At 37.0% G+C, this 23,219-nt stretch overlaps 1 protein-coding gene across 5 annotated transcripts in view; it reads left to right on the top strand.

The window, feature by feature from the left end:
* LOC121061753 (histone-arginine methyltransferase CARM1-like) overlaps positions 1–23,219 on the top strand; it is a 74,950-nt gene that overhangs the window by 15,328 nt on the left and 36,403 nt on the right. For 4 of the 5 annotated variants that reach the window (XM_040541075.1, XM_040541074.1, XM_040541079.1 and 1 more), the window contains exons 2-4: positions 6,073–6,198; positions 21,776–21,882; positions 22,103–22,207. In XM_040541075.1, coding sequence (XP_040397009.1) covers positions 6,073–6,198; positions 21,776–21,882; positions 22,103–22,207 — 338 coding nt within the window. The remainder of the gene's footprint in view (positions 1–6,072; positions 6,199–21,775; positions 21,883–22,102; positions 22,208–23,219) is intronic. The other variant, XM_040541077.1, reaches the window with a different exon arrangement.

The raw sequence follows: 23,219 nt of genomic DNA, 5'->3' as shown, positions 1-23,219 counted from the left end.
AGTTCTTTGATTATTGTTTGAAGAGAGTATCTGTTTGTCAGCAAATTTAAGAGTTTAAGTGAAAGAAGACAATTTATGTACTTTTCTTTTTTTGTGTTTCTCTCTTTTTTTTTCTCCTCTTGGGATCTGACCTTTCACTCTCTTGTATTCCTGTTTGTGAATGGATTTCTTGTAAACTTCAGTCATTTAGACTCATTGTACGTTGAAATTTTGATGGAGTCACTCCAGGCCACGTCCACTAAGTCTCTTTTGCTTAGACAAAAAACTTGGTACAAATTTTCTTGTTACTGTTAGTATCTATCAGGTGAAATGATAGTCATGTGCTTTCTTCTAAGCTCCTATTACTGATTTTTGTAAAGTTTTTTGTAGTGATCCACATGAAGGGTGTTGTATTGCAGTAGACCGTGACATACCTGCAAGAAAACATGCCTGCTAGATATTTAGACCTGGAAACCTTGATCCTCTTTGAGAGGAAATGGTCAGAAACAGCCCTCAAATGGTGGGCAGTCCAAGCTGCAAAAATTGTGAAGGGAAGTGGTATTCGTGACATGGGGTCTTATTTCAAGTAGCTGTGTTGAAGAACAGTATTACTGCTTGGTGTTTGGGGCCAATGTATCACTGTCCTGGGTATGAATGATGAACATTGTAGTTTATGATTTTTTTTCCTTGTTTATCAATTGTAATCTAGAAAATAGATTAATTCATTATTTTTTTTTCTTTTTGGCAGTAAATATGAATTAAATGTGAAATGAATGCATGAGATATCTGTAGAGATTCTGACTTGTATATAATGTCTGTGGCTTTAGGGGTGTCAAGTGACCAGCAAAACTTGTGGTACTCCTCTACTCCAGTGATGCCTTTTGGTATGATTGCAGAGTCACCACTATAAATGTATGTTGGCAAGGTAGTCTAGAATAAATATAGAATTGTGACCCATAATGGCAGTATAAGTTATATATATATACATATACATTATTATATATATGTATGTATATATACACATTGTAGATGCGCATTTCTGGAAGAACATACACTGAAATAAAAGTTAAAGCATTTTAGGATGTATAACTGCTTGTTTAGATCAACTCCCAAATGCTTGTTGTTTTTTATTCTCTAAGATTGCTGATTTCTCAAACTTCCCAATAACACTCTAGCAAATTCTGTGTACCTAGGTTTCTTTACCACTATAGGAGCCAAACTCAGACTGCATATTTATTTCATACAGACATCCATGTTTAGGATTCTGTTTAAGTTCAGATCAGCCTCATTTCCAGGCATTATCAGTCTCTCGATAAGGAAGAAGCAGCCTGAAGGCTCTTGGCAGACTTTTGACTACCTTTTCCACCTCTTTGGAAGAGCTACTTTCCCTAGTTTGGCTGACTAGTATCATCTTCGCCCTGAATTAGATATAATCCTTGAATGACTATTCTACAGTTTGACTACCTTGAGAAAAAGTTAATATACGTTGTGAGATAAAACATTTTCCCTGCTTGGAATGGTGTTTAAATGATGATTGTACAGTTTGTTTTGGAATAGCTAGCTGTTATCATGGCTACTGAGCAATACTGTACCAACTATGTAAGGATTTGTTTAGTCTGAAATAATCACCATATAGATAACATGCATTTTTGTTCAGTTTAGAGGCAATTCTTCTTCATCTTTCCAATGCAGCAAGCTTTAGAAATTTTCATAATGTTTTGTATAGAAGCATCTTCCATGTTCCATGAAATGTACTCTAGGAAGAATATACAAACATTTTTGGTTGAAGATTTTATTGTCTGTGAAATGTTATCAAGCATGACTCATTCCAATGCTGTTTTCTGTGTAGTTTTCTGAATAGCTCTGAATGTCTCTGTGTTTGTACCTCACACATGAAATGATGCAGGCACTTATCCTCATTCTTCATGCAAAAGGTCAAGCACCTAAAAAAAAAAATACTGAGGTAAATTAGCACATTTCATTAGTGGAAGTCAAGATCTAAGTTCATTCAATATGCATACCTACATATTTAAGGACTAGGTAAAAGCCTGGTGATATCAGTAGAAGTCTTACAGGAGTACTGCAACAAATCCATATTTTCAAGTTTTGAAAGGGGATCAATATTATCAATGGCAGCCTTGGCTGTACCAATCATGGAATAACAATTTGAAGATCTGGAGTAGAGATACAAGAGTAGCAGAGGACAGATTATGGATGTCAGAAGAGAGCAGACGGGCTGCTCAGGGAACTGGTAGGTATGATCCCATAGGAAGCAACTCTGAAAGATGAAAGAGCTCAAAAGCTAACAGGTCTTTAAAGACAGCATCCTCCCAGCACTCAAACAGTCCATCCAGATAGGATGAAGAGAAGAACCAGGAGATCAGTTTGGCTAAATAGGGAATTCATGACACAGGTGCAGTGTAGAGATGATGTGTACAGGAAAGCGGGGACAGGCTACACAAAAGCAGTGTAGAAACTTTGTCCAGTCCTGAAGGAATGATACTTGGAAAGACAAAGTTCAGCTGGACTTCAAACTAGCAAGTGATGTCAAGGATAACAAGAGCTTTTGTTGCTATCATTTAAAAAAAAATTTAAAAAGTTTCATCCTGCTTCTGAGTGGGGTGGTGACTCTGTGATACGAGGCATAGGTGAGACTGAGGTACTTAGTCCCTTCTTTATCTCAGTCTTCATTAACAAGGCTTACCTGTCTTCTGTGTCTAGGAGTAGTACTAAGCTGAAAGAAACTACCATAAAGAGGACAGAGTCAGAGGCATCCAAGAGTGCTGAGGGAACTGGTTGGTGTTATTGTGAAGGCACTCTGTCATGGAGCTCCAGAAAGGACCTTGAAAAATGGGGAAAGGAATGTTACACCTTTCCTCAGCAAGGGCAGAAAGGATCATCTGAAGACCTTCAGGAAGCTCAGCTTTGCTTTGGTTCTAGGGAGTACAGTGGAACAAGTCATCTTTGAAACCATTTCCAAGTGCATAGAATAAGAATGTGGGAACAGCAGTCTTCATCCTTCATTTGTCTGGTTGCATTCAATGATAAGATGGCTAGATATGTGGATGATTAGAGAATAGTGGATATTGTCTACCTCGAATTCAGCAAGACTTTTGACAGTTTTACACAGCATCCTTGTACCTAACTTGGGATATTATGGTTATTTGAGTGGATAGCTAGGTGTGTGAAAGAATGGCTGCATCACTCATTAAAATGAGTGTATTCCATCTGGAGACTGGTTACCCATATTACAGGGGTCTATCCTGAGACCTTCCCTGTTTATCATGGTTACCGTCTACACTTTGTGTTCAATAAGTAATGGCCCTGAAAATTCAGGCATAGGGTTGAGGGTGTCTGCAAATGGGGGAGATACTGACTGGATACAAGTAAAAACACCATACTGCAAGAGTTACAAGGTGCTGAAATGGGTTGCCCAGAAAAGTCTTGCCATCTCCATCCTTGGAGGTCTTAAAGACCTAGCTTGGTAAAGCACTGTGCAACCCGGTCTGATTTCTCACCTCATTCTGCTTTTAACACAAGGTTGGACTGGAGCCCTGGTGAGAACCGTTATAGCCTGAATTACGCAGTGATTCTAAGAGTAAGTGTTAAGGGTCCACTGGAAGACTTTGAAAGGATGTTTTTCTTGTAGCTGTGAGGTAGAGAAATAATTTTAGAAAGCATGTATGTTTCTAGAAGGTCCATTGCTCCAGCCTATTTAGAAATTGTTAATCAGATCAGTATGAATGAATTGAGGTACAGGTAAAAAGACAATTTTTGTGGGTGTTTATAGACAGTGTGAACCAGAAATGGGTTCATTCACACTGTATTGTTGTATATATGGAGTGTTTTGCATTTATACTTAACTTGATTGTTTTTTTCGGTACTGATGATTTTAAATAGCTGATGGAGTATATATAACTCTCTCGAAGGAAGGAAGGTAGTATTGCTGGATATGGGTGAAAGATAAGTTTAGGTTTTGGGAAATATAAGAAAATGTGTGATCCAAACAGAACTCCAGAAGACTATATGCTTACCACTTTGCAAATCTATGAAATGTTTTGGCAAACCATAATAAGCCCATATAGTTAGGGAACTATAACATATGGTTTACAAAATGAGGCTAAGGGAGCTGGGTTTTGTTCAGCCCAAGGAATAGAAGGCTAAAAACAAAGGAGCAGCTGGCGAGTAGGGAATAGCATGTATATGGGTATATTCATCACCATTATTTGTGGAAGTGGTGAGTGTTATTTCAAGTCTTCTTCCCGCTTCCTTTTGGTTAGTCTGTCCCTTGAGTACTACAGGGATTTACAGTGGAAGTAACATTTTAACGTTGAGGATAGAGTTGTATAATGGATCAGCTAAAGGATACTTTTAATTTTTAAATACATGAATACATAATGGTTCCTTAGTTGAAGAATTTTCATTACCCAAGTCTGAGACCTGTGCACAAGACTATAGGTGCAAACACTGTAAAAACAGTAGAATGTGAATAAAGCCTTGGAAATTAGTGCTAATGCTAAGGAAAAAGTCCTTAAGCTGTGGAAAAATAGCCAGCTGTGCAACTACGTTTGACCTACTGTAGCAGAAGTACAAAACCAGTGTTCCTTCAGTTTGCTCACAAGCCTAAATTGTGGAAGAGGCTACAAATACAATACAATACAAATACAATGCATCTCTTTTTTTACTTTTTTTTTCCTGATTAAACCTTGCTTGAGATATGGAACATTATACAATGATCTTTCTATCTGTTCTGTTCACCTATCATTACAGCAAGTGCTGTGAAACGTAAGGCTTCAAAATGTACTGAGTACCTCTGTGGTACCTCCATGTGTCTGTGTATGCCTTCTTGCCCTCTATGGTCTTTCAAGCATTGTTAGCACAATAACATAGTGAGCAGTGCATAGTTAGCTTTCTACTGAACTTTTGTTAATAATTTATTTATCATGTCTCTTGCTTTTTCAAGATGTGTGATTTCTTCCCTTTCGTTCTGGCTGTCCTTCGGTTTTTCTCTTGCACACTTTCTAACATATTGCAGTATATCACTTTTCTGTGTTGCTGCTAATTCCTGTACTTTTGGTTCTAATTCTCTATTTTGTTTCTGTTTTCCCTTAAACCTTTTATTTTTTGTTTATTTATCATTTTTCTCCATAAGGATAAAATGTGCATGGGAGGAACTTAACTCTGCAGCAGAGTTGACTAATACGAATTCAAGAATTGTCCAGGGAAATGGAATCTTAGAGCTTTGCTGTTTGAGGGGTGAAGACAGAGAAAAATAAAAAGCATAATTTAAAAGCTTTGCCTGGTTTAGCCCATGTCCATAGCTGCTGTGTGCATGGTGTTTGCTGACCTGTTTCAGGTTTCTTGAACTGATAGTGTGCATCCTGCTTCATGTGTTCATGCAATTGCCTCCTGACAGTTGCAGTGCTGATAATAAGACAGTGTGTATGGGCTACTGTACTACTTAAGCATCTGATACTGATCCCCCTCCTTAAGGAGCACAGCACACAAGCTTGCCCTCTGATGCTCTGACTCCTAGCTCTAACATACCTGTGTTCTTCGTTTTCAGAAAAATTGCATTATTTTACCTCACTGGTAGGTTTGTTGATAGTTGCCACACATGGGGTGGTATGTAGTGTGTGTTTAAAGAAAAAAGATGGGTTATGTCTTGTTTAGTTGATGTAATTTATTCCTGACTCTTTTCCCTGACATTTCATGTGCCTGAGCAGCTTCTCTAGAGATTATCAAGAAATGTGCATATGGGATTGTGGAAACAAAACAAGTAGAAATAATGTTCACTTATGACCTTGTTAGGATTGAGGTAAAAAATTAATTTAGGCACTTATCTTTCCTTCTTCTGAGGACAGGGCAACTTCAAGGAAGTATGTATGATAAGTTGGATGAATTTTTTGCAAAGCTGTAGATGACTGGAAAATCAACTTAAGTAAGAACATTTTAGAGAAAATTTATTGCCTCCCAAGTTGTATACTTCAGATACATGTTTATGTATATTGTTAATCAAAAGAGACATCTAGTTCTTTATATGGCTTTGTTTTTAACCACTTAAAGTTTTCTAAAGTATTTTTTTCCCTTCAGCTGATGGCATCTGTGTGCTTAAATGCTTGGTTAACAGGAACACCGAATACTGTCGTGTGGGAAAAGACTCTTTGTTAATTACACTGGGATGCAAGAGTGTCTTGCTTCGATTCAAGTCACAAGTCGGTAAGTACATCTTGCATTTATGGCTATCTTCTCTGTCCTGTCATCCTACTGTATTGGTAAAGTTTGCTTTAAAACATGTTGTCTTCTACTACTGTTTTATGCTGGATATTTAAATATTACATTTTGTTATGATGATTTGCACAACTTCATCTGCCTCTGACCCACTGCAACTGTCTCTTTTTGGAGTATGGACCATTCCCATGGGGAATATAAGTTTTTAACAAAGCAACTGCACATTCATTTTCTGAAGAAAAAACAGATGTAGATAACAGATTCATGTGACTTAAATTAATGAACTGTAATAAATGTAATAATGCTTTATATGAGCAATCTGCCACTTGCTGTCCGACATTCAGATGTTGTCTTACAGATCTGTTCATCTGAATAATTAATTAAAGTACTTTAATATACACCTGCACTTCTTAGGATATTTTGTGAGTAGTGATGGTAAAAAGAAACTCACTGTTACAGAAACATAACTAGTTTAGTAAAATGTTGGCTCTATATTTTTATGGTTCTAAATCACATTTTTTTTTTAATAAATCCAACAACTGCTACTTTCTATTACGTACTATATTCCCGTCTTCTTACTGGCTTTTTCAAAAGCATTCTTAGTTTTTTTGCAAGCAAATTCAAAAGACTGCCTGTCTATTCGGAGTAGTGTGTATGAGTTGCATGGCTGCAACTCATTTTGAAATTGTGTAACTACAGGTAACACACAGCTTCCTCTTTGACAAGAACCAGGAGCTCTTACATAGCAGAACTACATCAGCAGGACTTGTGATTTCCAGAGAAGTCCATTATGGTTATTTCCATTTTATGTTGTGTGGAAACTGAGTCACAGAACAAGTACATTTGCTATTTGGCAGCTTATTTAAAGATACGTACGTGTTTCGAAGCATCAAAGGCTGATAATTTTGACATATATGGGTTTGTTCAATGAGTTCATAGAAACTCTGAATGGTCACGCAGACACAATACATGCACTCTTCAGTCTCTCTGTAATAGAAAATGCAGTTTTTAGACTCACCCAATCTTTCAGTTGGGTGCCAAATCTTGGTGGCCTTTAAAGTCTTACCTTTCATCTGTATTCATCAAGAAAAACTTTTCACATTTTCAGTCTCTTAGTTTACAAAACAATATGAATGTAACCGAAGAATGACTGTTAGCGTTGTGCTGCTATGTGTTTTGTTGTTTGTTTGTTTTTAATTTATGTATTTGAGAATTACAATTCAGCATTGTGTTTTCATTGAGCTCTTTCTCTTGAGCCTGCAATTTGGTGTTGGCACTTAACAGAGAACCATATCATAACTGAAGAGATACTTAAGATTAGGTTGTTCAGCGATTTACTTGGCTTATTGCACAGATAGCTAATAACAAGTAATTAAGGTGGGAGAAGGACAAGTTTTTCTCTACTCTTCGGTCTGCAATCTCTACCATGTCTTACTTACCTATGAAGGTCCTGATTCCAAAAGGCACTGATTGTTTGGGACCCCAAGACAAAAGAAGTTCCTATTAGTTCTGTCCTCCTCCTTTAAAAACAAGTATTTGGAAAAAAATAGTTAGTTTCTGCACAGTATGGTCTTATTCCTGGGAGGGGTACTTTGAAGATTAAGTGGTAAATTCAATCCCCTCTTTAGCTGTATTCCATGGTGATTTATATTTAGGTAATTTATATAGCTAAATATCGTGAAATAGATAAGAACGGTATAGATAGTCTCTTAATTTATTATTTCTGATTGGTTGTTAACATGACAAAATTGAGTGTCAATATTTCTGTCTTGCATGCTGTGCTAAACTGAAAGTCACTGATAGGATGTTTTTTCCCCACACCATAGCAATAGTTTTCTGGTACCTTCCTCTACATGTTAAGTATATCAAGTAGTCCCTAATCTTGAGAACTGTATCTGCTTTTACAAAGAAGACAAGCCTTTAAAGAAGAAGTCAACTTTTTGTTTGTTTGTTTTTAACTGCATACAAGTGCAGGTGTTAGTCTCACTTTTATGAATTTTCAAATGCTTATATGTGTATAGTATATAAATAAAAATGATTCTGTAATTCAAAAAACATCTGAAAACTCCTTGTTGGTATATTAGAAGTGTTAACTATGAAAATGCAATGTAAAAGCCTTAGGATTTTTAAGTCCTCTGTCATTTAGGAAGGTAGAAGAAGACGACGAGTGAGGAATGAGGGGAGAGGGAAATTAATGCCCTGCTTGTGCCCACACAGAGAATTGTTGTTTGGCTTCCATCATAAATCACAGACTGTATCTTCCATTTCCTGCTGAACATATGTTAAACATCTGAGAAGGATCATGCAGGCAATAAATATGAAAGTTAGTAGCCTAAAGGCTTTTTTTTTTAATTTCCCCCCAAAACAAAGATCATTTCTCTGTAACAGATCAACCAACCAGTCAGTAACTCATCTGTGGCAGATTTGGTATGTAGCTCTCTACTCCATGGTGGAAGTGCCCTGCTTAATTTAGCACAGAATTAGTTCATGAGCATAGGATAAATTGTTCTTTCAGATTTTGGCAGAATGTGGATTCCTTCTCTTTCAAACCTCTGTTCGCTAGCCACTTTCACAGTGCATCCAGACATTAGACATACCAGTACTTTGCAGATGTTTATTTACTAGCAAAACTCATCTTAAAACTTGTCAGCTCTAATTATCTGTGCCACTTACATAGAAGCACAGTACAGGAAAATAAAAATGGGCTTCTTACAGTTTGCAGTTATTTATAGCATATATTACTTGTAGATATCCACATACAGAATTGAGATAGAGACATAAAAGTGTATGTCTGTATATACATATATATATAATACATATATTAAAGGTATACATAGTTATTTTGTGTATATAGACTGCACATGCTGTTAGTGTAATATAATTTAACCAAAGGAACGTAGTATGTCTTATGATGATTTTTTTTTCCCCTCAATTATTATTTCACAGAATGACATAGTGATCTATTGAGCTATGATCCGATTAACCAGACAGTCCTGAAGAAACAAATCTGTAGAACAGAACAATTGGTGCCGAGGACCTGGTATGCAAACTGTACTTATTTGAGAAGGAAGCAGGAGAAAGAAGCAGGAATAGAGGATGTGTATACTTTGAACTAGATCTAGACTAGTCTCATAGACGTAATACACATTGACTGTTGAAGTTTATTCCTGGAATGCATATTTTGGTTTAATTTCATCTGGAGGGACTCGGCTTAGTGTGACTCCATGACTGCTCAGTCATGCAATCCAAAGCACAGTGTGTAGAGACAACTAACGGATTTACCTGGAGACCAAGTAGTTGGAAGGAAGCTGTTCAGCTGTTTAAATGTAAGAATTTGTACCTAATAATAAGGTTCACGAAGTAAACAACCAAAATGACACCGTGGTTGCTCGCTAGATTCTGTGTGAAGTAGTGACTCTAGTTTTCAGCAGAAGAAAAAAAGAGTTTGGCTTGCATAAGTCTTATTTTGTTTCAGTCAATTTAAAACACAGTAAAATTCACAAATGTTTTTAATATTGCATCTTGAAACTCGTGCGGAGTTTTACTGCATGAACAATGAGGTGCAACTTTTTAAGAGAACTTTCAACACATAGACTGTAATTGCAACTAGCAGGAATTATGAAATCTAGCATTTGCTAGTCTCAGAGAAGCAGTAGGAGGTTCTACTACTGAAATGACTCCCAAATCAGAAAGGGTTTGATTTTTAAGCCATACTGCATGCACAGTTGTCATCCTTAACTTATCACCTCTAGGGCAGAGACATTAGTTCTGTGTTACACTTCAGTTTCTGCATTTGTCCACTGTCATATAGTGGCTCTAAGCTCTGTAGGTCTTTTCCCTGAGTTAAATCATGTATGCATATATCCCAAACACTGGATGGTCTTTGGGAATATGCAGCCATCAGTTTGACCTCTTCAGATTCCAAGGAAATAGGTGTCTGTTAATAATTTTCCAGGTTGTGTTTGGAGTTGAGGACTACGGTGTGCAAGAACAAATACTCATCATGTGATTTTGGAGACTGTTCATCTATCTGTAAATCTGAACAGAGGAGGCTACCAGTGACTGTGCCTGCTGCTGTATCTATATCCATTAGTCTTGCTGTTGAGACCTTTGGGTTTGTCACTGTCTCAGTCTGTGATTTTCTATGGCATTGCTTTTCTTCATCCAGTTAAAGGCAGCTATACAAAAGTTCTGTAGTGTTTTGAGCTGACTCACTGTTTTCAAGGTGTAGAATCTAAGGGAAGGTCAAGGCCTGAGCACTTCTGGCACTATTTTCAGTACTTTTTGTTTCTCCAGACTTTCCTTGAACATTTCTGTGGGAATGTTTTTTAGCATTAGCATTTTAAAATACTTGTTGATTCTGATTCCTGGGAGGACAAATTAAAAGGGATTGGAAAAAAAGATCAATCTCCCAGCTTTTGAACAATTTGTAATACTCTAAAATAAATAGCCACTAATTCTGTGCTACCAGACAGCAAGACATGTCCGTGTCTACCCATTCAACGAGGCTCTCCCTAAGTGTTGCTAGACCTTTCATGTACCAAGACTTTCAATACTGTGGCTGTTTACATCTAGTAGACACAAGTAAGCCACCTACATCAACCATATCTGCCTCAATATTTCCATTTCATCCTATTGTACTGTATTAAGCCAAATAATCTTTCTTCATTAAAGAATGATTAAAGCATTCATCTTTCATTAAAGCTTAAGGTGTATTTTGAGGAAGATTGTTTATATAAAAAATCACATTATTTTGAGGATGAATAAAGTAAAAGATCCAATTCTTAATATGTTTAAAAGTTCCAAAAATATAATGTTAAGAGTTTTGCAATATGACAATAATTTTTGCAACCTTTATGTAAATCTAACTACAGCTTTAAAACCCATTTGTATCTCTGTTGTTTAATACAACTCTAATGGTTGTTCTAAAAAAAAGTGAAACATTTAAATTTAGATACTTCATAAAGTCATTTTATGAATTATGAATATTCTTTAGGTAACATTTTTAGTGTGAGACTGACACGGGGGGAAACTTTTGCATCTGCTAATTCACATTGCTTTAGGCTGTGATTGAAGCTTGAATTAAAGGTACTCCTTTCATATTCTTTTTGATAATAACTGACTGCTCTATGAATCTGGCATCATTTTTGTTTTAGTTCAAATGTGAATTACTTACTAATGGATGGAATGTTCTGTTAGAAGGAAATTTATTTTAGTTAGAATATTTAGTTTGGAGGTAGTACAGTATTTTGCTTTCTGCTTACCACAGAAAGTGTATGTTACTGTTGTTAAAAATGTAAAAGATTTTTGCTTTGGGATAAGTGTGACTTAGGAAATTAATAATGAGATTTGGAACATGTGGAATCCAGCTTCTGATGCAGCATGACACAATGCCATAAGTCATGTTTCCTGTAAAAATGTACAACTGACTGAGTCCCTTGAGTGCTGACTGAATTTCCAAGCATTGAATTCTAATGTGCTGATGCTTGAAATGATTCCCTGAGTAGTATGTGTGGAACAAACCATTCCCAGTGCAGAAATCAAGACTAATAAAAAAGTTTAAAAGTACACTGCAGAATTTGAATCTTAAAGTAGTATTCTGGTAAGTGACCCGGTCTGCAAATTGTGTTTTAATATTCAGTCACGTTCAAAGCAAAATTTTCTAATGGTGATTGAAGTATTTGTAAATGAGTTGTTAAAATGAACAGAATCTTATGAGTCCAGTCTGTTCTGTTTATGACTATGAAATGTTGTATATTTTGTTAAAAGGTGTATCAAAAATCTCTTGAGCAAATGCTGTCAAACAGATGTAAACTCAAGGATTTCTGGAAGCTTTTTTGACCATGTGTGGTGAACATTCCTGGAATTTTACTAAGGTACTTGTAATAGGTGTCACTGTGAATGTCTGAAGTCTCCTTACAAATGAATAAAAACAAAAAGATGTTCTTCCTTTTTTGGAGATAATACTCCAACCTTGGACATCTCGGATGGTAATCTAGCCTTGATCAGTTTACTATATTTTTACTTCCCATTTCTATTTTTTTTCCAAAGCAGGCGTTTTATTATTTAGATATTGTTCAACTCTGTTGTTTCAAATGGAAGACTGTATCCCACTTAATAACAGGAGGCAGGTTGACCAGTCTTATTGTTTGATGTAGTCTTGTAATGTAGTCTTGTCTGATGTAGTCATGGACTACCATACGGATGAGGGGGGTGATACCGCCCTCTATGTCAATGACCAGCTGAAGTGCATGGAACTCTGCCTGGGGGTGGATGAGGAGCCAGCTGAGAGTTTATGGGTTAGGATTAAAAGGAGGGCAAAGACAGGTGACATTATAGTGTGGGGGTCCGCTACAGGACACCTGACCATGAAGACTGAGTAGATGAGAGCCTCTGAAGACAGGTAGGAGCAGCCTCACATTCACAAGCCTAATGGGGGGTTTCAACCACCTCAATATATCTGTTGAAGGGACAACATAGTATGGCATAAGCAATCCAAGAGGTTCCTAGAATGCATTGATGATAACTTTCTTCTCCAAGTGACAGAGGAGTCAATGAGGAGAAGTCCTATGCTGGACCTTGTTCATACCAACGAGGAGGAGCTTCTGGGGAATAAGAAACTCAGAGGCATCCTTGCCTGCAGTACCCATGAAATGGTGGAATTCAAGATCCTTAGTACAGCAAGAAGGGCACAATTCAAGTTCACAGCTGTGGACTTTGGCAGAGCAGAATTTGGTCCCTTCAGGTATCTACTCGGTAGATCCTCCCAGTACCATGGGATAAGCCCTGGAGGGAAAAAGAGCCCAAGAGAACTGACTAATGTTCAAGGATCACCTCTTCCAAGCTCAAGAGCAGTGCATAGCAGCAGAGAGGAAGTCAGGCAAAAATGCCAGGAGGCCTCCATGGAGGAACAATGATCTCCTCACCAAGCTCAGACACAAAAACAAAACCTACAGAGGGTGGAAGCAAGGACAGGTAGCCTGGAAGGAATACAGTGAAATTGTCCGTGTAGTGAGGGATCAAGCTAGGAAAGCTAAAGCCCAGAGAGAATTGAGTCTGGACAGGGACATCAATGGTATCAAGAAGGTCTTCTGTAAGTATGTCAGTGATAAAAGGAAGACTAGGAAAAATATGGGCTCTCTCTAAAAGGAAACAGGAGACCTGGTTACCCGGAATATGGAGAAGGCTGAGGTACTCAATGACTTTTATGCCTCCATCTTCACCAGGAAATGTTCTAGCCATACAGCCCAAGTCACAGAAGGCAACGGTAGGGACTGGAAGAACAATGAACCGCTCACTGTAGGAGAGGATCAGGTCTGAGACCATCTAAGGGACCTGAACATGCACAAGTCCATTGGGCCTGATAAGATGCATCCAAGGATTCTGAGGGAACTGCCAGATGAATTTGCTAAGCCACTATCAATCACAGTTGAGAAGTTGTAGCAGTCTGGTGAAGTTCCTGGTGACTGGAAAAGGGGAAACGTAATGCCCATTTTTAAAAAGGGAAAAAACGAAGACCCAGGGAACTACAGGCTAGTCATTCTCACCGCTGTGCCCAACAAGGTCATGGAGCAGATCTTCCTAGAAACTGTGCTAAGACGTGTAGAAAATAAGGAGATGATTGGTTACAGCCAACATGGCTTCACTAAGGGCAAGTCATGCCTGACAAGTTTGGTGGCCTTCTGTGATGTGGTTATGGCACTGGTGGATAGGGGAAGAGCAACTGATGTCATCTACCTGGACTTGTGCAAAGCATTTGACACATGACACCCTTGTCTCCAAATTGGAGAGATGTGGATTTAACAGATGAACGACTAGGTAGATAAACAATAGGTTAGATGGTGCACTCAAAGAATTGCGGTGAATGGCTTAACGTTCAGGTAGATACTAGTAACAAATGGTATTCCTCTGGGGTCAGTACTGGGACAGGTGCTGTTTAACATCTTTGTCAGTGGCATGGACAGTGTGATTGAGTGTACCCTCAGTGAGTTTATTGACATCACTGAGCTGTGTGGTGTGTTCGACATGCTTGAGGGAAGGGATGCTATAAACAAGGACCTGGACAGGCGTGAGAGGTGGTCATATGTGAACAACATTCAGTTGAATAAGGACAAGTGCAAGGTCGTACACCTGGGTTGGGACAATCCTAAACATGAAACAGGCTGAGCAATGAGTGGATAGAGAGCAGCTCTCCAGAGAAGGACTTGAGGGTAGTGGTGGATGAAAGGTTTGACATGAGCCAGCAATTTGTTCTTGCAGCCCAGAAAACCAATCATATCCTGGGCTGCATCAAAAGAAGAATGGCCAGCAGGATGAGGGAGGTGATTTTCCCCTCTACTCTTCTCTCGTGAGACCTACCCTGGAGTACTGTGTTCAGCTCTGGAACCTGCAGTATAAGACATAGACCTGTTAGAGGGAGTTCAGAGGAGGGCCACGAAGATGATCTGAGGATCAACTGGAGCACCTCTAGTGTAAAGAAAGGCTGAGAAGGTTTGGGTTATTAACCTAGAGAAGAGAAGGCTACAGGGATACCTTACACTGACGTTCCAACACTTAGAGGGGTCCTACAAGAAAGACTAGGGACAGAATCTTTATCAGGAATTGTAGTGACAGGACAAGGTGGAATGGTTTTAAACTAAAATCAGGTTAGTTTATATTATACATAAGGAAGAAACTCTTCAGTGTGAGGGTGGTGAGGCATTGGAACATGTTGCCCAGAGAAGTTGTGAATACCCCATCCCTGGAAGTGCTCAAGGCCAGGCTGGATGGGGCTTTGAACATCCTGGTCTAGAGGGAGATGTCCCTCCCCATGGCAGGGGAGTTGGAACTAGATGATCTTTAAGGCCTCTTCTAAGCCAAACAATTCTATGACTGTATGTTGTGTTTTTTTCAAACTCATTCAAAGTTATGGCTGTATACCTGTCATCAATTGTAGGCCAAATTGACTGCATAATATAGGTACTGCATTTTAGTAGTAGCCTGTAGCACATAATGCAAAATGTTGTGGGAATAGCACTTCTCTAGGGCTTTTAGCAAAACTCCCTAGATCAGAAAATCAAATGTCTGTTGGTAAATACATTTATTTATTGGTTTATTGAAAGTATCATTGTTTTGGATTGGTGCTCTGTGGTTTGTGTTTTTGTGTTTTTGTTTGTGTTGTGTTTGTTGTTGTTGTTTTGTTGTTTTTTATTCCCCACTGGGCTTCTTTTCTCTTATTCTTTGTATGGATTTTTTTGTTTTGTTTTGTTCTGTGTTTATTTTCCCTCCATTTCTCCCTCATCAGCCATCCAAGTTTAATGCTAGATCTTTTTGTTTTGTTATGTTTTGCTTTGTTTTGTTTTGCTACTACTCCACTCTCTTCATCCTTTGGACTAGTAATGGAATCCCATCTATTTTGAGCAGATGAGTGCGGTGCACTACTTTAGTATCTTGTGGTTTTGTATGTGTCTTCTGCTGTGAGGATAAGCACTTTGTAAAGAGAAATCAGTACGGAAGTTCTGTTTATGCAGTGTGCAACCATTCAAGTGACAAATTACCAGGAGCAGGGTATGAATATCCCTGTGGAAACTGCTAGAGTTCTGGAGCTTCTTCTTTCATTTTTGAGAAGGGAGCAGAACTCTTTGGGAGGATATTCCTGTTCTCTTTGGTCATGAGAATCAGTTCTAGCTGGCCTTAATTCAGTGTCTACCCAGTGCAGTTTTTAGGCTATCACTATAGTAATATCTGCAGAATAGTTCCAACAAGTTGTGAGACTGCACAATTGATTAGTTCAGGTTCAACATCTAACAGCAAATACAAGTTATCTGAGATGCATATCTAGTCAAAACTTTACACACAAATTCCCCCATTTTTCAGCAAAATACAGCTTTCTGTCAAGGTGAAAATTTTCAGAGGAGTACCTGTTATAAGACACAAATTTTAAAAAACAGGGAAATGAAAACAAATCAAAATCCTAACAAGCTTGGGTTTCAAAGAAAATGTTTAAGAGTTATATTTTTAATGTTTTTTTATGAAGTTATTTGCAAGGGAAACCTTTTCTTTTTTCTAAACAAGATTCTTGCAAAAGCACTTTGGTCTACAAAAGTGGAAGTGCTTCTTGCCTTTTCAGTGGCTGGGTAAGTGAGAGTTTTGTTTTGAAATCTAATAATGCGTTCTTTAAGGTGAGAGGGGGATATACTGAAAAGTGTAAATGAAAAGACAATAAATATTTCTTCTTACCTCTGTAATTGAAAGTCTTGAGCCATTAATATGACACTATTGCAACACATCTGTAAGTCTTGTAAAGTTTTGAGGTTTTTTTCAACCTGCTGGTTGATTTAAGTGATTGGGATGGTGAGAGCACAGGGATTTTGTTTTTTAGTCAGTGAAAATTGTAAGATATTTCTTTGAAGACAGCCAAGACTGTTTAAGAAGAGTTTCTATGTTCTTCTCAGTTTACAGTTTACCCAGACAATAAAGCTAGTGAAATAGTTTGGAGGTTAGAAAGAAGGCTTAGCATGGCATTAAGAAGTACCTGTGCCCATCCCCCCCAGACAAAATTTGGAATTTGGATTTTGCAGAAGACCTTTTGTTTTCAGGTATAACCCCTGATAACCCCACAAATTTCATGAGTAAGCAGAATCCTGTTTAAAAATTTTATTTATTTTTTTAATATAGATAAACAGGCAAAAATTCAGGACTGAATAAAGGGTGGTGACATTCTAAGCAGTACACTCAGATTACTAGGCAATACACTCCAATAAAGAAGCATTATAGCCAAGATTGATTTTGTAAAGATGATAGAAGATCTGAAGAGGTTAGCTGATTGTTCCCTGAGATGAGAAAGTCAATTCCCTAGAGCCTCAAAGGAAAAGATTCGTAGAGCGCTAGAAACTTGATGAAGAACATAGGACTGAGGATTAACAGCAAATAGCCTTTGTCTGTTCTTGAAAAATACTTTGCTCATTTTTGGTTTTGTATGCTTAACTCCTGGTTTTAAAATAAGTGACCCACCAGTAGTTCAGGCTGTCTGTTTTTGGTGTGGATTCTTTTCTTGTCCGCTTCTACCATTAAAGAAAGAAGAAAATCCAGTTTTCATAAAAGCCAGGGACAGTTCTTCATGTATTTGTCTGTATGACAGATTAAGTTCCCAGATTCTTAGGAAGATAGAAGTTAAATTTCATTTTAAGGACCTTAATCAATATGCTCATAAAACTATATTTTATATCACAAGCAGAATGATGTCTAAGCTAATAAAAAATTTCCTTTATAGAAAAAATAAGAAGATAAAAGCTTAGTGTATTTGCATGCAGAAGCAAATGGAGAGAAGATAGGCTATTGTAAATAGTTGTTGGATATAAGAAATAGACTTGCTGGATATAAAACAGACTCAAGAGAAATGCTTTGCTTTCTTTTGGGACAGTCTACAAAAGGGAGAAACATAATGTTGGTTGTCTGTGCTAAAGAGAGACAAAATGGTTTGTGTACTTTGTGTCATGTGCAGAGTGTGCACAATAGCTTACTCCATTTTTTTCTCTATTTAATATACATAATTCTGTGTATTTCTTACTATGCAAAAATTTATTATTTGGCAGTTTGCCCTGAGAGTCACATAAATGAATATATATTTGAATTCTCAGAAAATACTTGAAACTGGTAGTAATTCTTATGAAAAATTCCTGGGCAATTTTGGATACCCTAAGTGATTTCCTTTTGAATCCTTTAACTGTTTGCATTCAAAAGCAAAACAAAATCCTAAATTCACATCTGCAACAATAATTCCTTCCTTAAACCTGGTATTTAGTTATTGCTATTTAGTAAGTAGAAGCAACTAAAAGATTTTTGGTGAATGCTTTATTCGTAAGTGTTCAGAAGAAAAAGACAATCACTGAACAGGTGAAAAGAAGTAAAGAGTAGCAAATTCATGCCAAGAGTGGACTTTTCATGGTATATTTATTCAATCAGCATGGGATCAGAGAAAGATATGAGTATTTCTCGAAGGTGAAGTCATTAAGTTTTCATGGATAAGTGATAAAGTTTGTTTTGTTGTTGCTGGTTGTTTTTTGTTTTTTTTTTTTGTTTGTTTTTCACAAGTGTATTTTTCACTTGTCATAGAAAAACAGTAGTTAAGTGAAGTTCTTTTACAGAACTACTTTAACAGTAGTTGAAGTTAAGTTCTATGTTTATCCTCAGATGTTTTTTCTCACAGTGTTAGTCATTGATAAATGTGTAGAATGTGGAGTTGGGATTAAAAGTTTGTGAAAAGATTGAGCTGTATTAGATCTAATGCTGTTCCTTCTTTTATTCCTGAATCTTTACTGCCATCTAATAGAGAGGATTTTTAGTATCTATTTTTCTAGAGATAAATGAATTAAATTACACTTTTTTTTTCTGTTATAGCTTGTCAGAGCTTTTTGTGGTCGTACAAATACTCTACTATAAAAGCTTTGAGGGCATCTGAGGTTCATTATGAAAGATTGTGGAGGAACTTTGCCAGCCTCTTGTTATTTCTTTCTGTTTTATGTCTATTATGTTGATATCTCCTCAACTCAACGAATATTAATTGTGTAATTTGCCAGAACATTGGAGAGCTCCAAGTACAAACTTTGTACTTGTATATAGAGGAGTACTGTACCACAAGCAAGTCATACATTTTTTTTCACAGAATCATAAAATAATTCAATTGGAAGAGAGCTCATTTGGTCAAGTCTCCTTTGCAAAGCAGGTTCCACCCAAGGTTGCTCAGGGTTTTATACAGTTATGTCTTGAAAACTTCCATGGATAAAAAAGTTCACTGCATAACCTCACTGGGTACCTTCTTCCAATTTTTCTCACCCTGCCCTGGTTCTGAAATCAGTTCTTCAGGAGGACACCAAAGATGTTCTTCTGAGTTGCCAAAAAGTCTGTGCAGGGGTATGAAAATAATGGTGAAGTGCAACTTGAAAGGAGACAAGCATGTTGTTGAAACTGTAGCATTATCTCTTACTGTCAGATAGAAGAAGGAAAAAAAAAGGATAAGTTTAAGAATATATGGAAAAAATCTCTGCTGTTAGGTGCTTTTCTGGTGGTGTCTCTCTAAGGCAGAGAAATAACTGAATGACTGTTTTATTTTAAGCTGTTTCTTGCTTCTTGCAGAAGAAAACTGACACTGTAATTTGGGCTTTTCTTCATCTTTTGTCATGATCCAATCACTTACTGTTACATTCTGAACATCATCCTTATATATGTGAGTGAAAAGGGCATGTTGAAAGCATCTGTACATTTTCACTGTAGTTTACAATTACTTTTGGACCAACTTGAGCAATTTTGAGACTTCATATCACCTGAAATTCAGATGTGTGGCATCTTTTTCCCACTTGAGTCGATATGACAGAAGTTATGAAGTTAGTTAGGACTGTATCTCACCTGGTAATGATCTAGGATAATGCACGTAGTGGTTACAGATGAGCACTCTAGCAGATTTCATCAGTAGGTGGGGTGCTTGTGTTTATAGCAAATTACAGAATAGGTGTATGAGTTTTATTTTAGAATATTTGCTGCCCTAAGTTTTCTGCTACTGTTGGGTTAAACTTACTTACATGTTCATAGCAAACTAATGCTGTAATGCTTCTAAGAGCTCTGCCCAGAGAAGCTGTGGATGCCCTATCCTTGGAAGTGTTCAAGGACAGGTTGGATGGGGCTTTGAGCAACCTGTTCTGGTGGGAGGTGTCCCTGCCCAGGGCAGTGGTGTTGGAATTACATAATCTTTAAGATCCATTCCAACCCAAACCATTCTATGGTTCTATGATTCTATTGCTCCAGATTTTTGACAAAGTCGTATCGTTACAACTATTAGAATGCTAATAATCTCAACTAGGAAAAATGACCTTACTCTCCAGAGGCTTAGGAGTGAACTTTGTTATATTAGTCTAGCTTGGAGTTGCCCAAGAACTTCAAGGGGCTGTGCCTTCAATTCATTCAAACTTCTCTGAGGAACTATGGCTATTTGTCATTTTTTCAAAACAACATATGACTACCTCAGAAGTGGAGCTTTTTTTCATCCAGTTTTCAAGCCTTAGTGATTCCTAGTTTTGTAAAGAATGGAAGGCTTGGATAAAAATAATAATAGGCTGTGAAACTTTTACCATAGTCTTTGCTGTCTTTATTATACAATTTTACCAAGTACTTAAAATTTTCTAAATGGGTCTTGCCCTACTTGCCTACTTTTTTGACTCAGTAAAGGTAGCTTTGCATTAACTATACTTATGTCAGTTCCTGTAGACATGGGTCTTTGATTTCATTCCCAGATATCCTTACATTGAACTTGTCATGATTTCCAACGATAAATGGAAAATGACTTGCTATCTTTTGCCTCTTTGCTTTTGGATATACCAGCTTCCTGCACTAGAGAAGGATCAGTGCAACAAAATTTTTGTTTTTCAGATTTCATAATTTCCTGAAATGATGAGGGAAATCCTTCTTGGTTGCTGTTTTGAGAAGTTTACTAATGAGTCATTTCTAATGTTTACTTAAGACCCTTTACTTCAAATGGCTATAATTTGAATTATCAAATTGTTATCAAATTATCTCCAAAGGATTAGAGCAGTTAACAGGTGCTTCCCAGTGCACATACTTAAATGCTTCAGGCGCTTGTTATTTTTCATTGAAAATCTGTGAACTGTACAGGAGTCTCCTGTCTGATTTAGCAAATTACAAATGGGATATGGCTTGATTTCTCTCTTTTCCTTGTATAAGCAGAAGTTTCCATCTCTGATTTTATTTTCTATTTAGAAGATCTCCCCCCCCGCCTCCCCACTCACACCTGCCAGTTTTTCAATATTTCTAGATACTGTCTCTGCTTACTTACTGGCATGTGCTTGTCTTTTGGATGTAAGGAATTACTTTGTTTCAGAGGTTGGTCAGATATTTTTTTAAGATTGGGACAGGAGCCCTTCTGTTTACTATTTTTCATGTTTTTTGTTTTGTTTTGCTTTGTTTTGTTTTTAGGTCAACTAGAATTTTCCAGTTACTTTGATAATAAGAGAATTGATTTTGTCCACAGAAGCCTAAATGTTATAAATCTGAGCTTTTTTTTTGTTAGACTGCTTCTAAAGGAAGATAAGTGATGCTCAGCCTGGCTTTTTATGCCAATTAAATTTTGAGTGTTTTATTCTAGGTTTTAAATCTTCCAACTCAAATATATGTATTTCATAATAACCCTAGGTGGTTCTCTCTCTCTGGAGACTGGATTAGTATAGTTTAACTGAAATAGTAGGTGGAGTCTCATTTTCACCTACTCCTCTGTTAAGAGTTCACCATTACAATTATTTACAGTAGTTAGCTAACATGAATGAAGAATCCTTGACAATATTGTTGCATTCATCCAGGTACTTCTTAAAAAATTTAGATGCTGATCTTCGCAAAAATTCTTCTCTGTTTAATAAAATTTGAAACTATTTTCTGTGTCTTTAAGAACACCATAAGCCAAATGAAACATTACTCTCAAGTATGACTGAATCTGTTCCTATCTTATCATTGGATGTTCATCTTAGTTTACTATCCTTGTAATTTTTGCTACATTTGTGTCTTTTCTATTTTTCTTTTCCAGAATACAACATACTTTCAAATGTACTGAAGATACGCTGGAACCAAAAGAAGGATACCTCTGTGTTCAGTCAGCGAACAGATGAAGCATCTGCTGCTCAGTATTTTCAGGTAATGAAAGTTTTCAGTGCCGGTTTGTGAAATCTAAATTGCCATTATTTTCCTGACTTCAGTCACCAGGCCAGTTAGAAAGATTGCTTAGGTTTATTCAGACTGGTCAAGACCTTTGTAATTTAAGTACCGGTAAGACTGATAGAAATGGGATTTATCTCTCTCTCTCTCTCTCTCTCTCTCTCTCTCTCTCTCTTTTCCCCTCCTCCATTCCTTTTAGTTTTACGGCAGTCTGTCTCAACAACAGAATATGATGCAGGATTTTGTGAGGACAGCCACTTACCATAGAGCTATACTGCAAAACCACATAGATTTTAAAGACAAGGTAAGCTCTGTTAAGTCTTAAATGTTGCAGTGTGATTTCTAATTTTGTCATTTTGCTCTTATGTTGTGAGACACAATTTGATTGAAATTGCTAATCATTCCTCCATTTTTGGTGAAATTTTGTCATTTCTTGTTATGTAGTCTTGATTCTGAGATCAATATTCTCAGTCCACTCAGCTTTTTTCTTTGTGAAGAAGTAGTGCATGACACATTATTATTCTTACTATCTTTCTCAGAGTCACCATAAATTCTGCGGCATCTGTTTTGAGAATGATTGGCAGGACTTATATGTGGTAGTGAAAACAATGCCATACAATTAATTTATACTGCAGAATTCTGATTTTCTAGTTTTTCTTTACTGTACTTTTTATAAATCTTGTATTTATTTACTTTTTTCCTGGGACTACATTTATTTATTGAGCATTGATCTTCACCAAACAATTCATAATGGTGCTTAGGCTCACTCTTTTTTTTTTCCTGGCGTTGATGCGATTCATTTTGAATTTGGATGGTATGAGAATAGTTTAGATTTTCCACAAAGTTATATTAATCAGCACTGAGTTGAGTTTATCTTGTATTGACTAGTCAGTTGCCTTCAGTACATATCTGTTCTCTTCGTTGACTGAAGTTTGTGTCATCTGCAGATCCTTGTATGACACTGCTCACTTCTCTTAAGAGAATTATTAATAAAAATAATGAAAAATAGCAAAAAATGTTAGACCACATTGAACTTTCTGTAAGCTAATAGGCAGTTTGTAAGCAACAGCTTAGCCACCCAGCAAGATTGTGTTCTAGGTCTCAGAATGTCCACTGAGATTATGTGAGCTGTTCTTCTGATGTCCAAACAGAATACTGCAAATAAATAAAGATGGTGAGAATGAAGTTAAATTTCTGTATATATATTTTTATCCTGTTGTCATTTCTTGTGTTTTCTCCCTTTCCCTTTCCTTCTCTCATCTTCTAAAAGGAGCCTCTTACTTCAACTCATACCAGCACAAATGGTCTTCTACATC

Source organism: Cygnus olor, chromosome Z (assembly GCF_009769625.2).
Source record: "Cygnus olor isolate bCygOlo1 chromosome Z, bCygOlo1.pri.v2, whole genome shotgun sequence".
In the NCBI taxonomy this organism is placed as follows: domain Eukaryota; kingdom Metazoa; phylum Chordata; class Aves; order Anseriformes; family Anatidae; genus Cygnus; species Cygnus olor.
Note: the sequence above shows the minus strand (reverse complement) of the source record. Positions and strands in the feature narration are given on the sequence as shown.